This window comes from Perognathus longimembris, chromosome 5 (genome assembly GCF_023159225.1).
Source record: "Perognathus longimembris pacificus isolate PPM17 chromosome 5, ASM2315922v1, whole genome shotgun sequence".
In the NCBI taxonomy this organism is placed as follows: Eukaryota; Metazoa; Chordata; class Mammalia; order Rodentia; family Heteromyidae; genus Perognathus; species Perognathus longimembris.
Genome location: NC_063165.1, coordinates 20,952,855 through 20,974,137, shown reverse-complemented (window position 1 = coordinate 20,974,137; position 21,283 = coordinate 20,952,855). Strand labels below are relative to the sequence as shown.

The following is a 21,283-nucleotide window of genomic DNA, read 5'->3' as shown; positions in this document are numbered from 1 at the left end:
TCTATTTTAAAACCCGCTGAGTTATTCTATTTTCTTATTATCTCCTATTGTCTTCATGTTATTCTATGACTCAACTTATTGACCAAATTCCTTTAGTGCTAACACCAAAATAACTCATGATTTTGTTCCTTGGTTTTCATTCCTACAACGGCTAGGGCAAGTGCTCGATCTCTATTTCTTGATATACTCCCTTGTGCTTGAAAGGTTCTCAAATTTTCTTCTCTCTTCTCCCTACTCAGTTTACTTCTAGATGTTTCCTTCATTAAGTCAGCTTGTGCTGTTCAGCCTATGTTCAAAGCCTTTTACAATCCTTTCCTCTTTACTTATATTTTTCCCATTCCTTTCACACACTAATCTCATCTCAAGTCTGAAATTCCTTGAATTTATCTTAAAGTCACCAATGAGGCCAAGGTTTTATACATGTTACTATATGATTGTCTACCCAAACATTTTTTCCTCCTCCCATGTCCTGCTCTCGTGTCACTCTCTGTGAAGCTTTTCCCTGGTTTCCTGACAAAATCCAACCAACCTTCTTTATATTCTTCTCAAAGCTTTGAATCTCTGTCTCCATGCTAACTGGCTTTCGGGTTGCTTTAACAGTCACTATTTGTAGCTGTATATTCAAAGTTCTTCCAGAACAGAACTCATGCCTTTGTGTTTCACAAACTTTTTCCAATATTTGATAAGGAATCTGTGTCTAGTAGAATTTGGCAGTGACCTGCATTTTACTGTTTTAGAGCAATAAATGCTTGCTGAAATGGACACGTATAATCAGGAAATGTGCTAAGTATTTGTCACACTGTTCACAGAGGAAGTATGAATTTGATTGCCAGAATCTTGTCTGGAAATAACACTGATAAAAAGTCTATAAAAGTTCATTAAAAATTAAAACCCACTAAATGTCTTTTAAGTGGTGAATGCATATTCTGTGTTTACTATAGAACATTTTGAAACATACAAATGCATAAAGTGAAAACATTAATGACAATGATCTATGTATTCAGAAAGTAGCTGTTTAGAGACCAGCAAAGACCCTTACCATCCTTCATCTCTATGTGTTCTCATTTTACTTTAAATTTGTGACTTGCTAGTATTTTATTCCAGCAGCCACTTTTTTAATTCAACTACCTATTGTCCTGAGTGGTAAGTTTTTAACACAGACACTTTATTAAATATATTCTGTAATTTACTGAATCCATTTCCTAATGTTAATATTTTAATTGTGTCTACCTTTTGGACATTTTTAAACAAGGTTGTACTGTGATCCATGATTGACTCATTGAGTGAAATCTCTCAGGCCTATTATGGCCTCCAGTGTCTGCTCCACCTGTGGCTAATTTTTGTTTCTTATTATTCTTCCCTTCTTCAATGTTGGTTTCATTACAGAGAAAGAACTGTTTCTCTACAGAGCTTCAGCCCCATATATCCAAGTACATGTTCCTGCACGTTTTTACCTAAATACCAGTCTGAATGATACATGTTATCTCCAGCTATAAATGCACTTCCCTTGTTCTGACAGCCATTTTTCCTTGCCTGCATTATAGTAATGCCCCACTAAGTGGCCTTCCTGCCTTTATCCTTGTCCCCTAATCCAGTCAAGTTGCCATAGAGAAATTGTGCATCAGCCTTTTCCTAAAATGCATGACCAATGAGTCTCTCCATTGTTTCAAATCTCTCAATGATGTCTCATTTCTTTTAAAAGAATGAGAGGATTCTTTAATGTAGCATTCAAGACCCTATGTGAGCTGACCCTCCATGCCTTTTGTCTTTCCCCTTACTACTCACTCCTGCTGCTGTCTGTGTTGACTTCACAATAGCTTTCTTAGGCTTCCTGGAATGAGCTCATTTCTTAATCACCTCAAGTTCTTTGCATAGGGCATGGGCTCTCTCATCATCCTGAAACACCTTTATTCCACTCTCATTTTTGAGCAAACATTTATGTATCATTTAGATTCCAGAGGAAATCACAGACCCTCTTTCTTTGATATCACAGGTATTAGCTACCATGGTTCTTACTCAGAACTGCATTATTATGACATACATATTTTATTCAACTGTGTTCATAAGGTTCTGTCCAAGTTCCTGTTTTTGTTGCTACCTAACCAACTGTTTTAAAATTTAGTGGTCTAAAACAACTGTTGTATTTTCTTGATAATCCTATGAGGCAGGAATTCTGAAGTCTCAGTTGAACAGTTAATCTCCATTCTGTGTGGCTTTATCCATGTTGTTGGTTTTCTTCCAAGTTAATTTTCCATGCATATTATTGTATCTTCATACTCCTTGGCCTCTCTCTATCTCTGTGGTCATTTTATCCTCCAGGTTTCCACCCCACAGCCTCATCTTTTAAGAATATAATATAGGGGCTGGGGATATAGCCTAGTGGCAAGAGTGCCTGCCTCGGATACAGGAGGCCCTAGGTTCAATTCCCCAGCACCACATATACAGAAAACGGCCAGAAGCGGCGCTGTGGCTCAAGTGGCAGAGTGCTATCCTTGAGCGGGAAGAAACCAGGGACAGTGCTCAGGCCCTGAGTCCAAGGCCCAGGACTGGCCAAAAAAAAAAAAAAAAAAAAAAGAATATAATATAGGTTAGTGCCATTTCTCAATGGCATCTGGGTTGAGGAAAGTTTTCAATGTATTTATGAAGTGTACTGACAACTGGGGCCCAGTGGTAGGTAAATCCAGAAACTCACTGTTCATTTAGAAGATCACGTCTTATGGACAATTGTTATGGACATTGTGGAAAATATATTCTTCCATAGCCATATGCAATTATTGTATTCAATTCGCATGCCTTCAAACGGAATCTTGACATGTCTTAAAGTGTTAAACATCCCCCAACCTCTTGTAGCTGAAGGTTTTATATCTGTGTGGGTGAAAACACAGGAAGATCTTTATCATACTATGTATGCTGTAAACATTTACAGAATAAACATATTTATCATTTTGTTTTTATTGATTAGGAGCATATGTAATTCCTATATTATATGTATATATACTGAAGTTAAATGGTTATAGCACAAACTATTAAGTAAATAATCATTAAAGACTTTCACTATTTTAGTGAAATTTTATAATTTTTTGAATATTTTCCTTTTTTTAAAATAAAACTGAGCAGATTAGGTGGTCAACAAAATAAGAATCTTCCTTCTATTTTTTTCAGATAGTTCTACTGAGAATAATGTAATTTAACTTCCACCTATGGATTTTAAATGTGTCTGCTACTGTTTGCATTTGCTAATACTTAGCATCAATATCTTGAACTGCAAAAGCTATTTTTACATGTGGAATAACTCATTATACTAAGAATTGAAACTAATGTGGTTTTTTTCCCTCTCTCATTTTTGTCTTTTGTGTGGTAAGTGCTCTATGGCAAAATGCATAAACACTGGGTCTCCTGAATTAGTGGCATGTCTCCTTTTCCCTTGAACATGTTTATGAAGGCATCATTTTGTCAGGAGCCAAGAGTGCTGTGAGTTGCCATCTTATGCTGTACATTATTTCAGGAGATGCTGAACCCCCTCGGGGGGAGGAATCTAGAGGGCTGAGGTTCATTTGCCACAAGTCCCACTTGATTGCAGCATCCTGAAATAGCTTTTTGTTTTCAAATAGAATATATTACATATTTCAAACTGCTCATGTTTATCACACATTCTCTGGGCTGCCTTTACTTACAGATGGTTTGAATATTTTTTTTCTTCTGTCTCTTCTCAGAATTTGCATGGGGTGGTAATACTGAAAAGCCAGCCCTTGTTTAACATGAAGATATTTTTGCCCTCCAGAATGTGAATTATCCAAACATAACAAGGCTGGCCTCCTTTCATAGCAAACTTGGCCATTGTGCTTCACTTTATTGATGGACAAAATAATCCCCTTTGTGCTAAGAAGTCTCACATGTCTTTAAAAAAATATAACTTTTTTTGAATTGTGGATAGGCATGCTGACAAAGGCTGCAAATTAACTTTTAAGTATGGTATTTTATTGCATTCCAAATTAAACAATGGTTTTCCTCCTTGTGTATAAGACACCACATTGAACCAATTATCTGTTTTAATCTCTTAAATAACTTCAGCTTTGGCACATTTTTCATATTTCTTCTAGTGCCACACGCAAACACATTAAATGCCACCCAGAAATGAGAAACCATGCATTATATTAAAGAACTGTGTATGTATTTATATACATATATATTGGTATATGTAAAGACATGTAATTGCTTGCATGTATAATATATATTCATACTTATTCAATATAATGTTAGCTTCATAACTTGGATTTTTTAATGTGTGAGTATATGAAACATACCTCACCTGGCCTTTAGAAACATACATGTATGTGTTGTGTGTGTATGTGCTATAATATTATTTCTAGAATGAAGGTCATGAGTTTATACAGAAAATTTTAGTTTAAATTTTGCAATTGATGTATATGAGTTAAAAGAACTTTGGCAAACCTGGAATTGGATTTTCCTTATATATAAAATGACCATTTAAAACATAAATCAGGTAGTTGAGAATTAACATCATAAAGTACACTTATCTGAAAAATAACTGTTTGGTGAGTTAATTGTACTATTTTAGTAGCATTCATTTTAGCTAATAATTTATTTTAGAGTGTTCCATTAGTAATAATCAAATCGTTTTATAAAAGTATCTCAGTTTGAGATTAAAAACAGAATAAGGTCTTCTTCAAACGCTCCAATTTTGACTTAGTTTTTAACCTCTGTATCACAGGTGACTTAAGCTCATTCTATACTGTTTTGACTTTAGTTGATTTAACCAGATCCAACATTGTTTTGTTTTTAATTTCACATCTGTCCTATTCATTTGATCCCTTAGCCATATATTCTCAAAACTCCTTTGTAAAGTCTGTAGCTTTAGTGGCTAGAAATAAAGATATGTCCTTGTTTTAGACCTCCTTCTACTCCTGATTTTTCCTCTTCCAGATGCTTGAGTACAGAAGCAACATTAAGGAGCAAACCAGGTGAAGAGCCACTCTTCTTCTTGGTTAGCCCTAATGACTGTTATATTATATATGAGTGTCATAATAGTGGAGAAGGAGGAGTACTGCCACTAACTTACTCCATTGGTAAAGACCTCATTCCTGGGCAGCATGTGTAGATATTGATAGTCCTTGAATGATTTAGACACATGCTCAAGTGGATGATCATTCAGGCCCTATCTACCTTAACCTCCCAACCTGTGCTGGTCACCAGATGACACTAAACCCTAATCATAGCTACCCTTCGTCAGTAGAGTTCAGGCTGGCAGGCTTGTGTGGAAGTCATCTATTTGATAAGGTACTCTCTTCACTCTTCTTTTTTTGTCCCCCATTGCATCATCTTTTTCACCTTGACTTGAGAGAATTGCGACTATTGAGTAAGTCATTGATCAAGAAATCCTCCATTAAAAGATTGCTATTATTATTTCTTGCTCCTAATTTATTTCTAGACATTCTTTTCTGTTGGGAATAGCTTATTTTTATTACACCATTTCCCACTAAAAGGAAGATGTTCTCTGCCCTCTTAGTGATCATATATTCACTGTGCATGAAGATGTTGTGTGAGGCTAGTGAGACATGGCCAAAATCTGTTATCATTAATTCTATATTAGATTGTGAGATATCTAACATGTCCTAATTTTTAGTTTCAGAACATTAGAAAAAATACTATTAAGCACATTGTTAGATAGATAGATAAACAATAAAATTAGTCGCATTTAAAATGTCTAATAGCCATTAGTGAAATCCATAAACGATTAAATCAGAGAAAATTTGCTCTTGGGTCTCAGAGATTTTTAAGTAGAATGAATTGTAAAAGAAATTGGTCCTATGCTGAATATGTATTTTTAATCATATGAAATTTTACTTATAATAGTCAAACTGTCTGACTTATTTGTCTTTGAATAGAAAGTAGCAAAACAAGGAAATAATTAAAACAAAAGTTTAAGAACCCAGCTGTTTACAGAGAGAGATGTCTGCTGTTATTGTCTACAAATAGTAACCAATCAATAATATTGGAAACTCTTCGAGACGTATTACAAATGTCCCCTAAATAATTATCAATTACCGTGTTTTTAACTGAACATACTTCAAATGATAAAACATATGGAGAAAAAGCTCAGTTCTATTAAACTTAAGTGAAAATGTAATCCCATTGAGACCTTGGCTATAAGGTACAACTAAAAATAAAACCAAGCTTAGGCGTGAAATTTTATTTATTATTTATATTTCCTGATCAGGTGAGCTTACCGACAGCTAGGATCAAATCTGTGTACATGTGAACTTCATTTATTGTCTTGTGTCTTAAGTGATGAACTGAGTGTAGTAACCTTTTTATTCATCTTCATGCAGACGACAGCCTGTGAGCCCTCCTCCACCACCAAGACCAATTTCCCCGCCACACACCTATGGCTACATTTCTGGACCGTTGGTCTCAGATATGGATACGGATGCACCAGAGGAGGAAGAAGACGAAGCTGACATGGAAGTCGCCAAAATGCAAACCCGAAGGCTTTTATTACGTGGGCTTGAGCAGACCCCTGCCTCAAGTGTTGGTGACCTGGAGAGCTCTGTCACGGGGTCTATGATCAACGGCTGGGGCTCAGCCTCAGAGGAGGACAACATTTCCAGTGGGCGCTCCAGTGTCAGTTCTTCCGATGGCTCCTTTTTCACGGATGCTGATTTCGCCCAGGCTGTTGCAGCAGCTGCAGAGTATGCTGGTCTCAAAGTGGCAAGGCGTCAAATGCAGGACGCAGCTGGTAAGTCAGGAGCCCTTCACCAAGGTGGGAAAGAAAGTAGTCTGTCACTTAGTGGCTGGTTGTCTCCTATGATCCTGGGGCCCATGTGAAATTCCATTGCTGCCTAAGGAATCCAAAGTCCAAGGATATGGCCAAGCTGGGTGACCTACATTTTATTACTGACTAGATGTTCTCAATCTTTTATGTTTGTTTAATAAATCCTATGCCATGAGAGTGATCAGAAGCTATCTGGAATATACTCATTTTTTAAAGGATAGTCATAGCAAATAGTCACACAGGTCTATATGCATTCTTTTTCACAAATTGATACTATTTCTATAAACTGTCAACATATTCAATAAAGTGAAGTTTGTTCTAATAAATGCATATGGTCAATACTATTTTAATGTAGGAAGTCCCCAAGAACAAATGTATTATCATATTTCTATTGAATTTGAACTTCTGGAGGAAAAGTAGCAAAGTATACAGGTGGGATGGTCAGCCATGGGAAAATGGGCCTTGGCTCCTGAGTCTCTAGTAATTTCATCAGGAAGATAAAAACAAAAATGTTTGTAATATGTGTATATTTTCAAGTATTTATTTTTATTTTTAACTTAATTATGAGAACAAATTAAGAATTTTTTTTTACTTTTAATGATTTTACATTTTTGAATATTTTTATTATATTTAAATAGTTCTACAAAGGAGTTGTCATTCACTGGAGCAGTATATGAATACAGTTCATCTTGATCAATGTTGCCCCTTCCAACATTCTCACCCACACCTCTCAATGCACCTTTTCCCTTACTTATCCTAATTTTAGGTTATATATTTTTTTCTCGTTTTCATTGCCAATACTGTTTTTTAAAGGAATGTTTATCCTTTTGGGGGAGGTTATTTTTGTTTGGTTTGGTTTGTTTTAGAGGAACAGAGATTGAACACAAGATGCAGCAGCTAGTTAGGCAGGTGCTAACCTCTTGAGCCATATAATGAAGCCTCATTTCTTAGGTTTATTCCATTTTGACTTATTTTTTCCTCCCAATCTTGTTAGGAAGTAAATAGTATAAGTAAGAAAAGAATTTGAATTTCATAAACTTCTGTTTATCATATGACATTTATTTGTTTAGAGTGAACATATATGTACATATAAGTGCAAATTACTGTGTGTGTTTGTGCATGTGTGTAAGTATATTTTTGGTTGCTGAGAAAATGTAAGTAGTAGAGCAAAGGATGGTAATCAGAGAGGAAGACATATACTTCAGAAAAATACAGACCATCACAGTAATTCAGTAATGGATGTTTTGTTGCTATTGTTGGATTTATTTTGTTTTTAATTTTTTTGGTGCTGATCCTGGGGCTTTAACTTAGGACTTAGCTCAAGGCTAGTTCTCTACCACAAAAACCAAAGCTTCACTCTGGACTTTTTGATAGTTAATTGGAGGTAAGAGTCTCACAGACTTTCATCCATGATCTGGTTTTGAACCATGATCCTCAGATTTCAGCCTCCTTAGTAGCTAGGAATACACAGTTGTGAGCCACTAGTGCCTGGTTTTTGTTTTATATTTTAAAGTTTAATAATTGTTACATCTTCCATTTTCTTTGCTTTGTTTAGATATTAAACAGATCATTAACTTTTATTGGCACAGACTATATTCAAAGGAAAAAATATAACCTAATGTAATCTCTATAAATTATTTATGAAAATATATTGTATAAAAATATCTAATGTTCCTCAACTTACTATTATAGAATTTACACTTACTTCATCCATGCCTATATTTTAAAAATAGAATTAGACATTCATTTTTCCTTAGAAGCTGCTAAACGTAGTAAATATGGAAACCTAATTATCTTTCCTCATAAATAACTTTACATATACCTCTTATTTTTTCTCATTTTTTAGTCCTCTTTTAAAAAACAAACTATGTGAAATTAAACATCTCAAACTATGACTTTCATATTGCATTAAAGATGTGTTTCAGTCCATTAAATCAAAGAAACATAGAAATAATGTTGGAAATTCATCTGTAAAGAACCTCATGCCTCGGGGGTCTATATGCAGTGAATTGCTTTACACAATAGAATAAATAATGAGCTCATCTCAGTCCTAATTCTCTGTTTTCATGGATATGTAACTTTAATTGTAATAACCTCCCATCTTAGCTAAAGAGAATTTGGTTGAATATTTTATTTTATTATGATATAGTGGCACTTCTGGCATTTGTTTGGCTCATAATTATAATGAACTAAACATGTATAAGGCTCAGCCTCTAACAACATCCCTTTCAGGAAAGGGTGGCACTTCTTATGAAACTTGAACTTAATCTTAATGAATACTTTAGTCACACTGCTTCTCTTTGACCCTGTTAATGTCTATCCATTTGTATGCATCAGCTATCATTTCTGAATGCATTGATTTAATTGTATATTGTTTCTTGTTTATAAACTAAAAGATGTGCAGTCTGCATCTAGATCTTTTTGAAGTTTTTTTGTGAAATGATAGAAAGGGCTGGATTGGTGACTGAAGTGTCTAGAAATCAAAACAGGGACGGTAAACACAGAACCAAGACCTCGCTACTCTTACTGTATAATGTATATAATTTATAATATGTTATACCTATTATAATATACCGTAGATGTATAAGCATGAGAAATTGGAAAGCTCTGAAATACACCAACTCTAATTATTTAATTTGCTTCCCACTGGTACTTCTGTATATTTTGTCTTTTAAAAAATCTAGATATTAACACCCAAACATAGAAGCCTTGAAGGGATGACTCAAGTAGCCCAAATCAGCAAATGTCTTGAAGATAAGGAGCACACACACACACGCACACACACACACACACGTATGTATGTATGTATGTATTTTGGCAGACCTCAACATGGAAGTTAGGCCAATTTCAGACCACTTAAAAAGAAAAAAAATGGAAATCTAAAGACATTAGTATTTTGCTTTCAAAGAATACCATAAACATCTATTTGGCTGAAATGGAGGTCTATGTTTGCTAAATGTTGTGTTTTTTAATTTTTGGAATGTTTCTAGCTTTAAAGCTTTGCTTTGCTTGCTGCTTAGATCATTACAATTCATTGATGAGTCTCTGCTCTGCTCTTTTTCCTCAGGCCGCCGACATCTTCAGGCATCTCAGTGCCCTAGGCCCACAAGTCCTGTGTCTACAGACAGCAACATGAGTGCTGCTGTCATGCACAAAGCCAGACCCACCAAGAAGCAAAAGCACCAGCCAGGACACCTGCGCCGAGAAGCCTACACAGATGGTAAGTCCATGGATCTGTGCCGGACTAACTCTATACCTCCTTCGGTATAGATCCCGGGCCTATTTGCCCCCTCCGTGTGTTCCCCTTTCACTCTCACGCAAGCCTCTGGCCAGTAAGAAGTAATGCGGGAGCAAGGGCCACACTCCAGACCGGGTGTGGCCGCGAGAATGCCCTCCCCCACCCATACTCCCCAAGGAGGCCAGGTACTCATGGGCATTTCAGAGTAAGCTTCAGGAGCTTCCTGAAGTTTTATTCAGGGGAGGGGTTTATATAACAGTAATGGCAGCAGGAAGAGGAGGGACTAACTGGGTATTAATGATTGGCTGTTGAACTGTCCATCACGGTGATGTCAAGGAACTTCCCACAGAGGCAGAGATCACAGTCCCCCCAGGACTGGACCCCTGGGCTGAGGCCTGTGCCATTATGAGTCATGTGCTCCAAGACTAGAGGCGGGGCTGGTTTGGGCCGACTTTCCGTCCCAGATGGGGGAGGGGGGGAAGGTAGGAGTGGCTAATAGCCACGCAGTCCCAGGTCTTAAAGGTATAGCCATCCCCGACAGATCTGGAGTGAAGCATCTATGTATTTCCCCTATTTACCCTGTCTTGCTATGAGTACTAAAGTCAATGCATTCACTGACACTAGAAATTGCATGAAAAATTCATTAACAGCATCATATTCCTTACAAGAATGATTGCCTTCCAGCTCCTGCCAAGCCTCTATAGTCCTTGTGTTCACATAAACTGCTCATTTCAGAAATGAAAACAATATATACCTTTACTATTCTCCATTTTTCCAGTTTCCAATAGGCTTGACAATAAAGTCATGGCATACTATTTGTCAGCTTCACTGATAAATCCTCCAAAGTGTGTGTGTGTGTGTGTGTGTGTGTGTGTGTGTGTGTGTGTGTGTGTCTTTCTCTTTGCTTTTAACAATAAAACAGACAGCAAGAAACACATTTCAATATTTCTGCCCGTAGTGGTATTACAGATATTTTGTGCACCAACAGACAAATCGAATCATTGTCCTTCATGCCTTCACATACAATATCGACTCCCACTGAAGAGGGACCTCTCACTGTCTCCAGGGAGCGTGGGGGAATAATGCAAACATAGTGATGTTGTCTAGAGAAAGCCTTTAATGAAAGTGCCTCAGGTGGCCCAGCATTTATTAAACCGCCACCTTCTCATTTTATAAAACAACCCCACGGGCTTTGTTGGAAATTCATGTAAGATAAATTTTCTCAGACTCACCCCTCTTGTCAAGTTTTCTAAATTTGCTAAAGGGCGGAGATGCGGTGAGAAGGGTGTCACCGAAAGGCTTCCTTACATCCTTGTCTTCTGTAGCCACCATCTGATTACAGCTTTCATTACCAGTCAGCAATTCTTCAAAAAGGGCATTGTTGGCCATTATCATATGAAAGCCTAATATTATAGATCCTTATCCAAGGTTCCAAGGTGGGTTTGCTGAGGTACTTCCCCCTGTGATTCCTGCCACTTGGCAGAAGAATTTAATACAAAGCTTCTAGCATGATGAGCACAAGTAATTTTGCAATGAGTGGCTTTCCGTGCTATTATCTGTACTTTATTCTGAGTAGTTTCTCTCCCCAGCATCTATCTGATATTAGACTACATTAAATACGAGCATGACACAGCGCACCTGGGCCTCCTGGCTTCTGCCCAGGACTCTTTTGTCAGTGAAACTGAGCTGTCAGAATATTATCTGATTTAGAAGGATTATTAGTGCTTTTGTGCATGTTTGTCTCCGTGAATGGACAAACACTAGGTGTAAATCCCCAAACTCTACCTGCAATTTTACATTACAGGACCTCTGTAATGGCATTTTACAAGTTCTATTGCTGTTTTTATCTACTTTTTTATCTAGGAGAAAGTGCTTCTAAACTGAAAAACTGGCCAAAACTCAAGCCTGGATGTAAACACATCTAAATTGAGTACATAAGAGAAAATCTGGCATAAGGCTATGTGTAGATCTTTGCACCACTTATTTATATGTGTTTGGAGGGGAGTCTGGCACTGACTGATGCCTTCTAAAAAAATGTTTTAAATAATCTAAACATGCCAAGATAAAGAATGGAGCATCACAATTTTTAAAATTGTCACTATGCTTGGAAAATTTTATCTGTAGTTGTTGTCCTGCATTCTTCAGCACTTGTTTCACATCTTGAATAATAAATACACATTTTAACTAATCTGAATAAAAAAAACTATGTAAATTGGATAATGAAACACCCCGTTATTCTTTATTAAATTTCAAGAATATGAAAGAATGGTGTTGAAACATGTGTAAAGCCAAAAAAGTTAATATGACATATAATTTGGATTTCAAATTGCTCATTTCACAAAAGTGATTATGGAAAATTACCACTGAATACTGCAATATGGAAGCTCAGAATCATTTGCTCTAACTCACAGAAGTAGATACAATGGAGAAATGATGAAAGCTGTTTTTAAATTATGGCTTAAACTTCCCTTGAACATTTTGATCACCATCTATTTTGTTTTATTATACAAATATTTTTATATGTAATTCTGAAGTACTACTGTTTCATGAAAGAAATATGAGCAGTGTTTTGTGTTATTTTGTACATATTGACACTATATATCCATTATTTGGGATCAAACAAATGCAGATATTTCTTAATGCACAAATTAAAAACTGCATATAATAATTTTCTTTTCTCTTTTCTTTTCTTTTTTGATGGACTGAGATGAAGTCCAAGGCCTTATGCATATAATATGATCTCTCTGAAACTGAGCCAACACCCCGTAAGCTAAAATGAACATACAGTTGATTTTTTTTTTTCAATACTGGATTTGGAATTCAGGGCCTGGTGCTTTGTAGACAAATACTCAACTAATTGTAGCCTATGTCAGTCTTCCTCCTCCTTTGTTTTTCTCTAGTTACATTTGAGATAGGATTAAAGTTTTGTCCAAGTCTTCCTGGACTTTGGTCCTCCTATTTATTCTTTGTGTTTCCTGAGAGAGCAAACACATCCATCATAACCTAGCTTTTTCTGTTGCGAAAATATCTAGAAGGCTTTTTAGTCTCCAATTGGCTTAAACGTCAGTCCTCCTGATCACCACCTCTTGAGTAGTTTGAAAGATAGGTATCCACAACCATGCCCTGCTGTTGGTTGAATGGAGCTCTTGAAAACTGTTTTTTGTTTTCTTTTTTTAACTGAGCAAGCCCTAAACCATAATCTTTCTAACCCCTGTCTCTCAGGTAGATAATATATTACACTGGCATTGGGCAAAATGTATTCAATCATGATAGCAATGGTTACCACATAAATTTTAAAAAATTCTCCAAAATTATTTTTAACAAATTACTGCAGTAAAAACTCTCTCTCTCTCCTTCTATCCCTCTGTCTCTCTCCACTCCCCTTTCTCTCTCTCTGTTTCTCTTTCTCCATTTGATTTCATTATATTGTCTATGATAGATGGTATTTATGAACTGTGTCCAGAATATGGTATATAATACTGAGACTGCATTACCTTTTCGTTGTAAATATTATTCAGATATTTAATTTCTTTAATAGTTTTTCAAAATATATACAAAGAAGAATAAGTAATAGCCAGTAGCTATATCTGAACTGGATTAGAGTGACTTGTGATTCTTGTCAAGTAGCCTGTTAGTCAATAGAACTGTCATTACAAACCACCACTAACTGACATAAATGACAGAAATATATTTACTCAAAATTTTGGGCCAAAAATCCCCAAGGTCAATGCTTCAGTAGGGTTACTTTCTTCTAAGGTCTCTCTCTTTGTCTTGTAGGAGGTTATTTTCCTTTGTCTCAGTACTGTTTTCCCTTCCCTCTGGGTATAGTTGCATTGTTCATATCTCTAACCTCTTGGATTGTTTTCATTTTTTGTGCTGGTAGTGGGATTTGATCTTATGACTTCATACTTGCTTAGGTTTTCTGATAAAGGCTGCATTCTACCACTTGAGCCATACCTCCACTTTTTTTCAGATTTTTTCTTTTTTGCTAATTGGAGACTCGATAATCTCTCATACTTATCTTCTCAGGCTGGCTTCAAACCTGGGTCTTCAGATCTCATTCTCCTGAGTAGCTAGAGTTTACTAATTTCTTTTTTTTTTCTTCAATAAAGTCACTTGTCACAGTGGATTAAAACTCATCCCAGGAAGCATATTTTTTATTTAATTACCTCCTAAAGACTCTTAGTATAGTTAGTTTTTAAAGAAGTGAAAGTTAGTCCAACTGCATTTGCCTTTTAGTAGGACAAATTTGGCCCAAATCAGCCCATCAATCCTTCCCTGATGCATGGTACTGTGCTGTATCTTGTCTGTTAATGTGGCTTCATAAACACTCAGGGAGTACTTCATGAGAAGCGAAGTACTTCATGTGATGCATGCTCACATCACACTAACAGGCAAGATCTAATTATTTATTTATTTCCTATTTGCCACTTTGATGTTTAACCCAGATGGAGGATAGGGTTATTTATATGAATATTTATCAGATGAAGTCTTGCCGAGTTAAAGCAAAGCTCAAGTGCATTTCTAGGACCTTCTAATAGATTCTTCCCTCCCCCCTTACAAACATTTCCAATACATTTGCATATTTGATTTAAAAATCAAATCTATGTTATTTCTCCAGCCCTACTTTTCATAAATTATAAATTCACCACTCTCTTAGGAATGATGTTATTTTGACTTGATTTACCATTAATTACAAGGTCTTGGGACTTTAAACAGTTAAATAAATAGAGTTCTGGGCTTTTAGGGTGAAATAATACAATGATCACAAGATCATGTGGGTATACATGCTTTTATTATATGCAATATAATTTTTATTTGAAAATTCTTGTATAAGTAATTGATGTTAGGATGAATATGCTAAAAGTATGTTATTTTACAGAGGTAGGTAGATAGTTAGGTACGGTAGGTAGATAGATAGATAGATAGATAGATAGATAGATAGATAGATAGATAGATAGATCAACAATAGATAGGTAGATAGTAAAATCCAATTTGAACTGCTTATATCATGAATTGGGTACAAATCTTATTTATCACTAAGTGAAACAGAAAATTGTTTATCTCATAATATTCCCTGGGTTTACTTACTAATCCTTCTATAGTATCTGGAAAAAATATTACTTGCCAGTTTGCTTCTAGATGAAATCAAACCTGCCAGTGTTTCCTTCTAATTTTCAATTACATGCAATGACATATATGTATGAGAATTTATAGTTCTTATAATTACTTTTGAGTTCTTTTTTCTACCTACATGCAGACATCATTCGGAGGGAATATTTGTTAATAGTTTTTTTTGTTCCCAGAGTTGTTTGTTCTCAAGACTAAATGATTTTATGATAGTGGTAATCATTTGCTTTGATAGCTGGTAAGCCCAGATATTCTGCCAATCAATGATGGTGCCAGTCCTAAGCTTTCTGGTGACTGAGTTTACAGTACGGCCCATGTTAATAACAATCTGGCAATACAAAATATCTGCACTCTCTTACTTCCTCTGTTTCCAGGCAGACTCTCAGGCATTTCTCATCCACTATTATCATTCCCAGCTTCAGTCTGAACTTCAGACCATACTGATTCTCTTAGCTTTAGGCCACTCATTAATGTCTATCTTATAACTCTTTCTGGTAAATTTTAATCAACACAACACATATAAATGATTGCTTTTCCTCATAAAGATTTATTTTAATATTATTCTTCAAAAGTCTATTCATGAGATGGACAATGGAGGAAGTTCATGTACTAGAGCCATTGCAGTCTGTGTTACTAGATAGGCTATTTGTAGTTTAGAATCAAATCAAGGAAATAGTTCTGTTGGCCATGCTTTGGCCACTGTATTAGCAAGTGAATTGAGTATATTTGTGTAGTACTACAGTATTTTAAGCCATCAAATTTAACAATAGAAAAGTGCATGTAAGGTCTGAGGCATATAGCTCAAGTGGAAGCTTGCCTTCCTAAGAAGCTCAAGGCCCTGAATATAGCCCAGAATCTTCTATAAGTAAGTACAGGTCTTCTATGAATAAATGAATAAATAAATACAAAATAAGCAAGTAAAATTTTGATCACTTTTTATAATGGATTCTGTTGTGAATCCTCTTTTATTAAAACATCCTCCACAGTGTAGTTAGAACATTTAATTCTGGAAAACTGCCCATATTCTTTTAAATTGCTAAATATGTTTAAGATGTAGCTCTCTTCTGAGAGATATATGAGTGATTTTGAAAGGTAGTACTGCTTAAAGAAAATAGGTGTACTAAATACCAAATTTTACATCTACTTTCATCCTGATGTAGGTCTATAGTGTAAGAAATTAATTGAGATGTATTATTACAAATAATATAAATGTATGCATATATAAAAATTGTAAAACCTATATTAATATCAGTGGTTGTCTGGATTAAAACCTCTGGGAACGTAATAAAGAATGGAAAAATTCGGGCTAGGAATATAGCCTATTGGTGGAATGTTTGCCTTGTATACATGAAGCCCTGGGTTCGATTTCTCAGCACCATATATACATATATATATGAAGTCAGAAGTGGCACTGTGGCTCAAGTGTTAGAGTGCTAGCCTTGAGAAAAAGAAGCCAGGGACAGTGCTCAGGCCCAGAGTTCAAGCCCCAGGACTGGCAAAAAGAAAAAAAGAATGGAGAAAATTTATTGATGAATGTTAAGTGAAGCTCAATTACACTCATACAGTAATACAATGAACTGACCCCCTCTCCCCTTTTGTACAGTGTTTTAAAAATAATATAATCAATTAGTCAATTTTAGATTTTAAGTAAGTGAGTAACTGAAGTAGTCTGAAAAACAATAAATCAGAAATTAGGAATCTAAGACATTAGTTCTGTATCTGTTGGTATCTAACTTTGAGACTATAAAATAAGTTGAAATCTATGTGAAGCCAGCTTCCTTCCCTACAAAGTAAGAAAGTATTTAGACTAGATCAGGTATACCTACCAAGTCTCAATGTGAATACTAATTTCTATTGTTAGTGCTTTCCTGCAGGTGGAAGGATATATATACAATTGGGCCCAGAAAAAAAGTTAGGTTAAAAAAATTAGGATGCACAGTCATGCTTAGAGTATTGCAGATTGCTGTACATGTTCCTGGTATGAACTAGCCCTGGAGCATATCATCTCTGTATTTCAACTCTGCCATGTAGTACTTCTGTGCTAGATGATAAGAATGTGGTGAAATTGTCTTCTTATTGGTTGTTTCAATTGCTCTGCTTTACTTAAGACACTGCATGTCACAGTTCAAAGTATCCCCAAGGATATTTCTAATTCTTGTTTGCTTTGTACATGACAAACTTACACAGTCATTGTCATACTTTTCTTAGATCTTCCACCTCCTCCGGTGCCACCACCTGCTATAAAATCACCCACTGTCCAGTCTAAGGGACAGCTGGAAGTACGATCTGTCATGGTGCCAAAACTCCCTTCCATAGAAGCAAGAACAGACAGATCATCAGATAGAAAAGGAGGCAGTTACAAGGGGAGAGAAGTACTGGATGGAAGACAAGTTGCTGACTTGCGAACAAATCCAGGTGACCCAAGAGAAGCACAGGAGCAGCAAAATGATGGGAAAGGACGAGGAAACAAGGCCACAAAACGAGACCTTCCACCAACAAAGACTCATCTCATCCAAGGTACTGAGTTACCTAAATAGCAAGTTGCCATAGATTAACATTTATTTGCAAGACACACAGGTAGGCTGTACAGAACTATATGAAAAAAAAATGGTAAGATCAAGAAATACGCTTAATAACAGAGAAAGGCATATCACCGTTTAAGTTTTCACGTACTTATTTCTAATACATGACACATTACGAGGCTTCTCTCACGTGGTAGCCCCTAGGTTAGATTGTAAAACAAAACATGATTTTAACAGATTGGACAGGGAGAAAGGCATATCAGGTTAAAAAAAAATATGTCAAGAAAAAAGAAGTGAATTTGGACATGATAAACATTCACATAGTGCGACAGTGGAGGGAAAATATGATGTTTTGAAGCTAGGGATAAATGGTCAAGGCAAATACAGAAATTTCATTGGATTGGAACATCTAGAGTTGATATTAGATAGAGACTGGGATTTTTATTATAAGCAGGGTAGGCCAGTAAAGAACTGAGTGAAGATCACTTCAGTAAGAAGTGACATAATCTGACATGGGTTTCAGAGAAAAACAGCTTGCTAGTACTGTACAGTAGAGGAAGAAGTTGGCATCAGATAGCCAATTGCAATCATAAATATAAAATATGAAAGTAATGGTTTAATGTGAAAGAGAAGGAGAAAACAGAGTACATAAATACTTTAGATACTGGTCCTATGACTAATAACATGTGAAAATGTACATTGAAACACTGCACTTCATAAGTTTGAGTGTTGAATAGGTGGCCCTGTATGTCTTACAGAAATCAGTTGTACCAGCCAAGATAGAATGAAAACAGAAAGGATAATTCTCAAAGGGGAAAGATAGTTTTGAATTGGCCAAGAATTGCTAACAAGAATATAGATATAAAACAAACCAGTAAGTTCAGTGAAAAGAGTGCAAAGGTCAGGAGGAAGGTTGGCAGGAGAGATTAGATTTGGGAACAAGCCACCTTGAGGTGTTGACGATGTGAAGGGCAAAAAGATTAACTTTGGGTTAGTAAGCAGTGCTCTTGATGAAAAGAAATTTTAAAAGGTCTGATTTGTAGCCATTTTCTTACCTCTGTCCTGTGAATAATGACCAAAAGCCTAAGTTCAAGCTGCTAACATGAAATCAGTAAATGAAGACATAGGAAGACATGAATACAGTAAGCCTTGACATCTTGCGATGTCACAAAATGCCTAGCACCCAATATCAAGGACATTTGTACACAGAGAGTAGGTATAGAACACACATTCTATAAGGGAAATGGAGACTGTCCATGCTGGAGGGATCATGAGCAGGGATCACGATATTCTTACTACTAAATATAATAGCCTCAGGCTGGATTTGAGGCACTGTGATAGAGCACTTGCCTAGAGAGCACTTAACTTTGATCCTTAGCATTGATTGGGAGGTGAGGGGGACTATAGAAAGTTTGTATTGGGACTGGGAATGTGGCTTAGTGGTAGAGTGCTTGCATAGCATGCATGAAGCCCTGGGTTCAATTCCTCAGTACCACAAAAACAGAAAAAGCTGGAAGTGGCACTGTGGCTCAAGTAGTAGAAAGCTAGCCTTGAGCACAAAGTTGCTCAGAGACAGTGCCCAGGCCTGAGTTCAAGCCCCAGGACCAGCAAACAAAAACCAAAGGTTTGTAGTAGGAAATTTTAAGATAAGGATGTAAAACCAGGACATAGTATTAAAAAGAAATGGGATTTTAGTTCTCTAGTTTTTAGTTCTCTAGTTAGAATAGTAGTAGACAGACTATAGAACATTGAAAAGTGAGAAGAAATTTTGAAATGAAGGTGGTGAAAACTCACTGAGTAGGTTCAGAAAACAAAAGGTTGGAGTGAAGACAAGAGGGCCAAATGAGTACAAATGCCTAGGACAGGGCATTTGAACATTATTATAGATTAGGGAAGAAACCATTTTAGTGGAAGAAATAGCATAAAAGGAATGTGATAGATGGAGGAGTGAGGCAAGAATGATAGGGGGATTAACCTGAAAAAAATGCTGTGACATATTTTACTATATTGAAACAGTTTTACTCAGACATGTCATTGGTCTGTTGTTTGGCTGTTCATTAGCTGACTTTCAATAGGAAAGTTTGATCTACTTTGTTCTGGGAATTAAGTCAGCTTGAACTCTCTATTCATACATGAGCTCCCCTGTAAAGTTAGGAACATAATTCTGCCTTTCAGTCCTTAGTGAGGGCAACACAATAATGTTTGAAACACTTACTAGATTGTATTTCTAACCATTTAAAGTTGATTATTTTTTATGAAACTTTAGACTCATAGTAATTTCAAGTAATGATGTGTACCTGAAACTGAATGATGTAAATTTTGAGCATTATATTTATAATCAGAATTGCAGATCAATTTTCTGCTTATAAGTAAGCTTCCTCCAAAGTAGTTAAGACCTTTCAGGAGAAAACTACAAATCTGGCCAGATACTTGCATAGCAGAATCAGAACAAAGAGGGGAAGAAAAGCAATCAGTCTTTAGAAATTTGAAGTTGTTAGTACATGAAAAATTATTTCTAGCTGCAGAACCAAGACTAGAACTATGAATCTAAAAATGAGAGTGCCTACTCCATCAGATACATACAGAGAGATACATGGACTCACTATTATTTTATGCACCCTTCATTTCTAGGTTTTTATTTGAACCTTGGCTCTGTGTAGATATGTTATTAAATTATCATTTCTATGAATTGCTATAATTTCCAAATTCATGATTCCATTTACATTACTTATTTAATGAAAGCAGCACCCTGATTTACATGTGTAATGAATGGTTGCTTGTAATTAAGGAAAGTAGTATTCTAGCATGCATGTCTGATCTTTTTGCTGACATTTACCTGAGTTAGTTCAATATATTTCTACACCTATCAAATGCTTACTGTGTTATTAAGCATTGTACTAAGCTTTGAGATTAGTGTGACCTAATGATGCTTGGTGAGGAGGAGGATCTGTAAAGTCCCTGTGATTATTTATAAGGATGTTTTAAATTTGCAGTCTTCTAGGGCTAGTGCTGCCAACCACTGAGCCCTTCATTCAACACAGACTGTAACAAGAATATCCTTAGGAAGGAGTACAATGCAGATATATTTATAGTCTATGTGACTTCCACGTGCTGATACATGAGAGACCAGAAAGGTGACAGCTCATCTAGTGTTCTGGGAGATGCAATGTTAGGAAATATTCCTTGATCTTTCCTGGCTAAAATGACACATAAACTAAGAGGTGGCTTAGGCTAGAAAAGTAGGATGTTCAAAATGAAAGTCAACATGAAAAGCCTCTTGAGTAGAATGTAAAAAATCTGGGATTACTAGTGTTACCTAGCAATATGATCGCTAGTATTGTAAGATGGAGTGATGAAGTTCTTGAAGGAAATGAAGGGCTGAATCATGAATCCTGCAGGTCATGTAAGACAAGGCCTCTGACTGAAATCTGTTCAGAGGGAAAGAGCTCAAGAGGCAGAGTCATATTGAAAGATGTGTGTGATTCCTGACAAGATTAGGACTGTAAACTAGCATGTGAGCAATGGTGCCTTCCTGGGAAATACTCAGGAAACTTTCCAGAGTATAGATCAACCTAATTTGTATTTAAGGGATACAGGAAA

General features: G+C 36.1%; 1 protein-coding gene across 4 annotated transcripts in view; it reads left to right on the top strand.

Moving 5' to 3' along the window:
- Robo1 (roundabout guidance receptor 1) overlaps positions 1-21,283 on the top strand; it is a 367,669-nt gene that overhangs the window by 339,125 nt on the left and 7,261 nt on the right. For all 4 annotated transcript variants that reach the window (XM_048346427.1, XM_048346425.1, XM_048346426.1 and 1 more), the window contains 3 exons: positions 6,351-6,757; positions 9,861-10,013; positions 17,370-17,678. In XM_048346427.1, the coding sequence (XP_048202384.1) occupies positions 6,351-6,757; positions 9,861-10,013; positions 17,370-17,678 (869 nt within the window). The remainder of the gene's footprint in view (positions 1-6,350; positions 6,758-9,860; positions 10,014-17,369; positions 17,679-21,283) is intronic.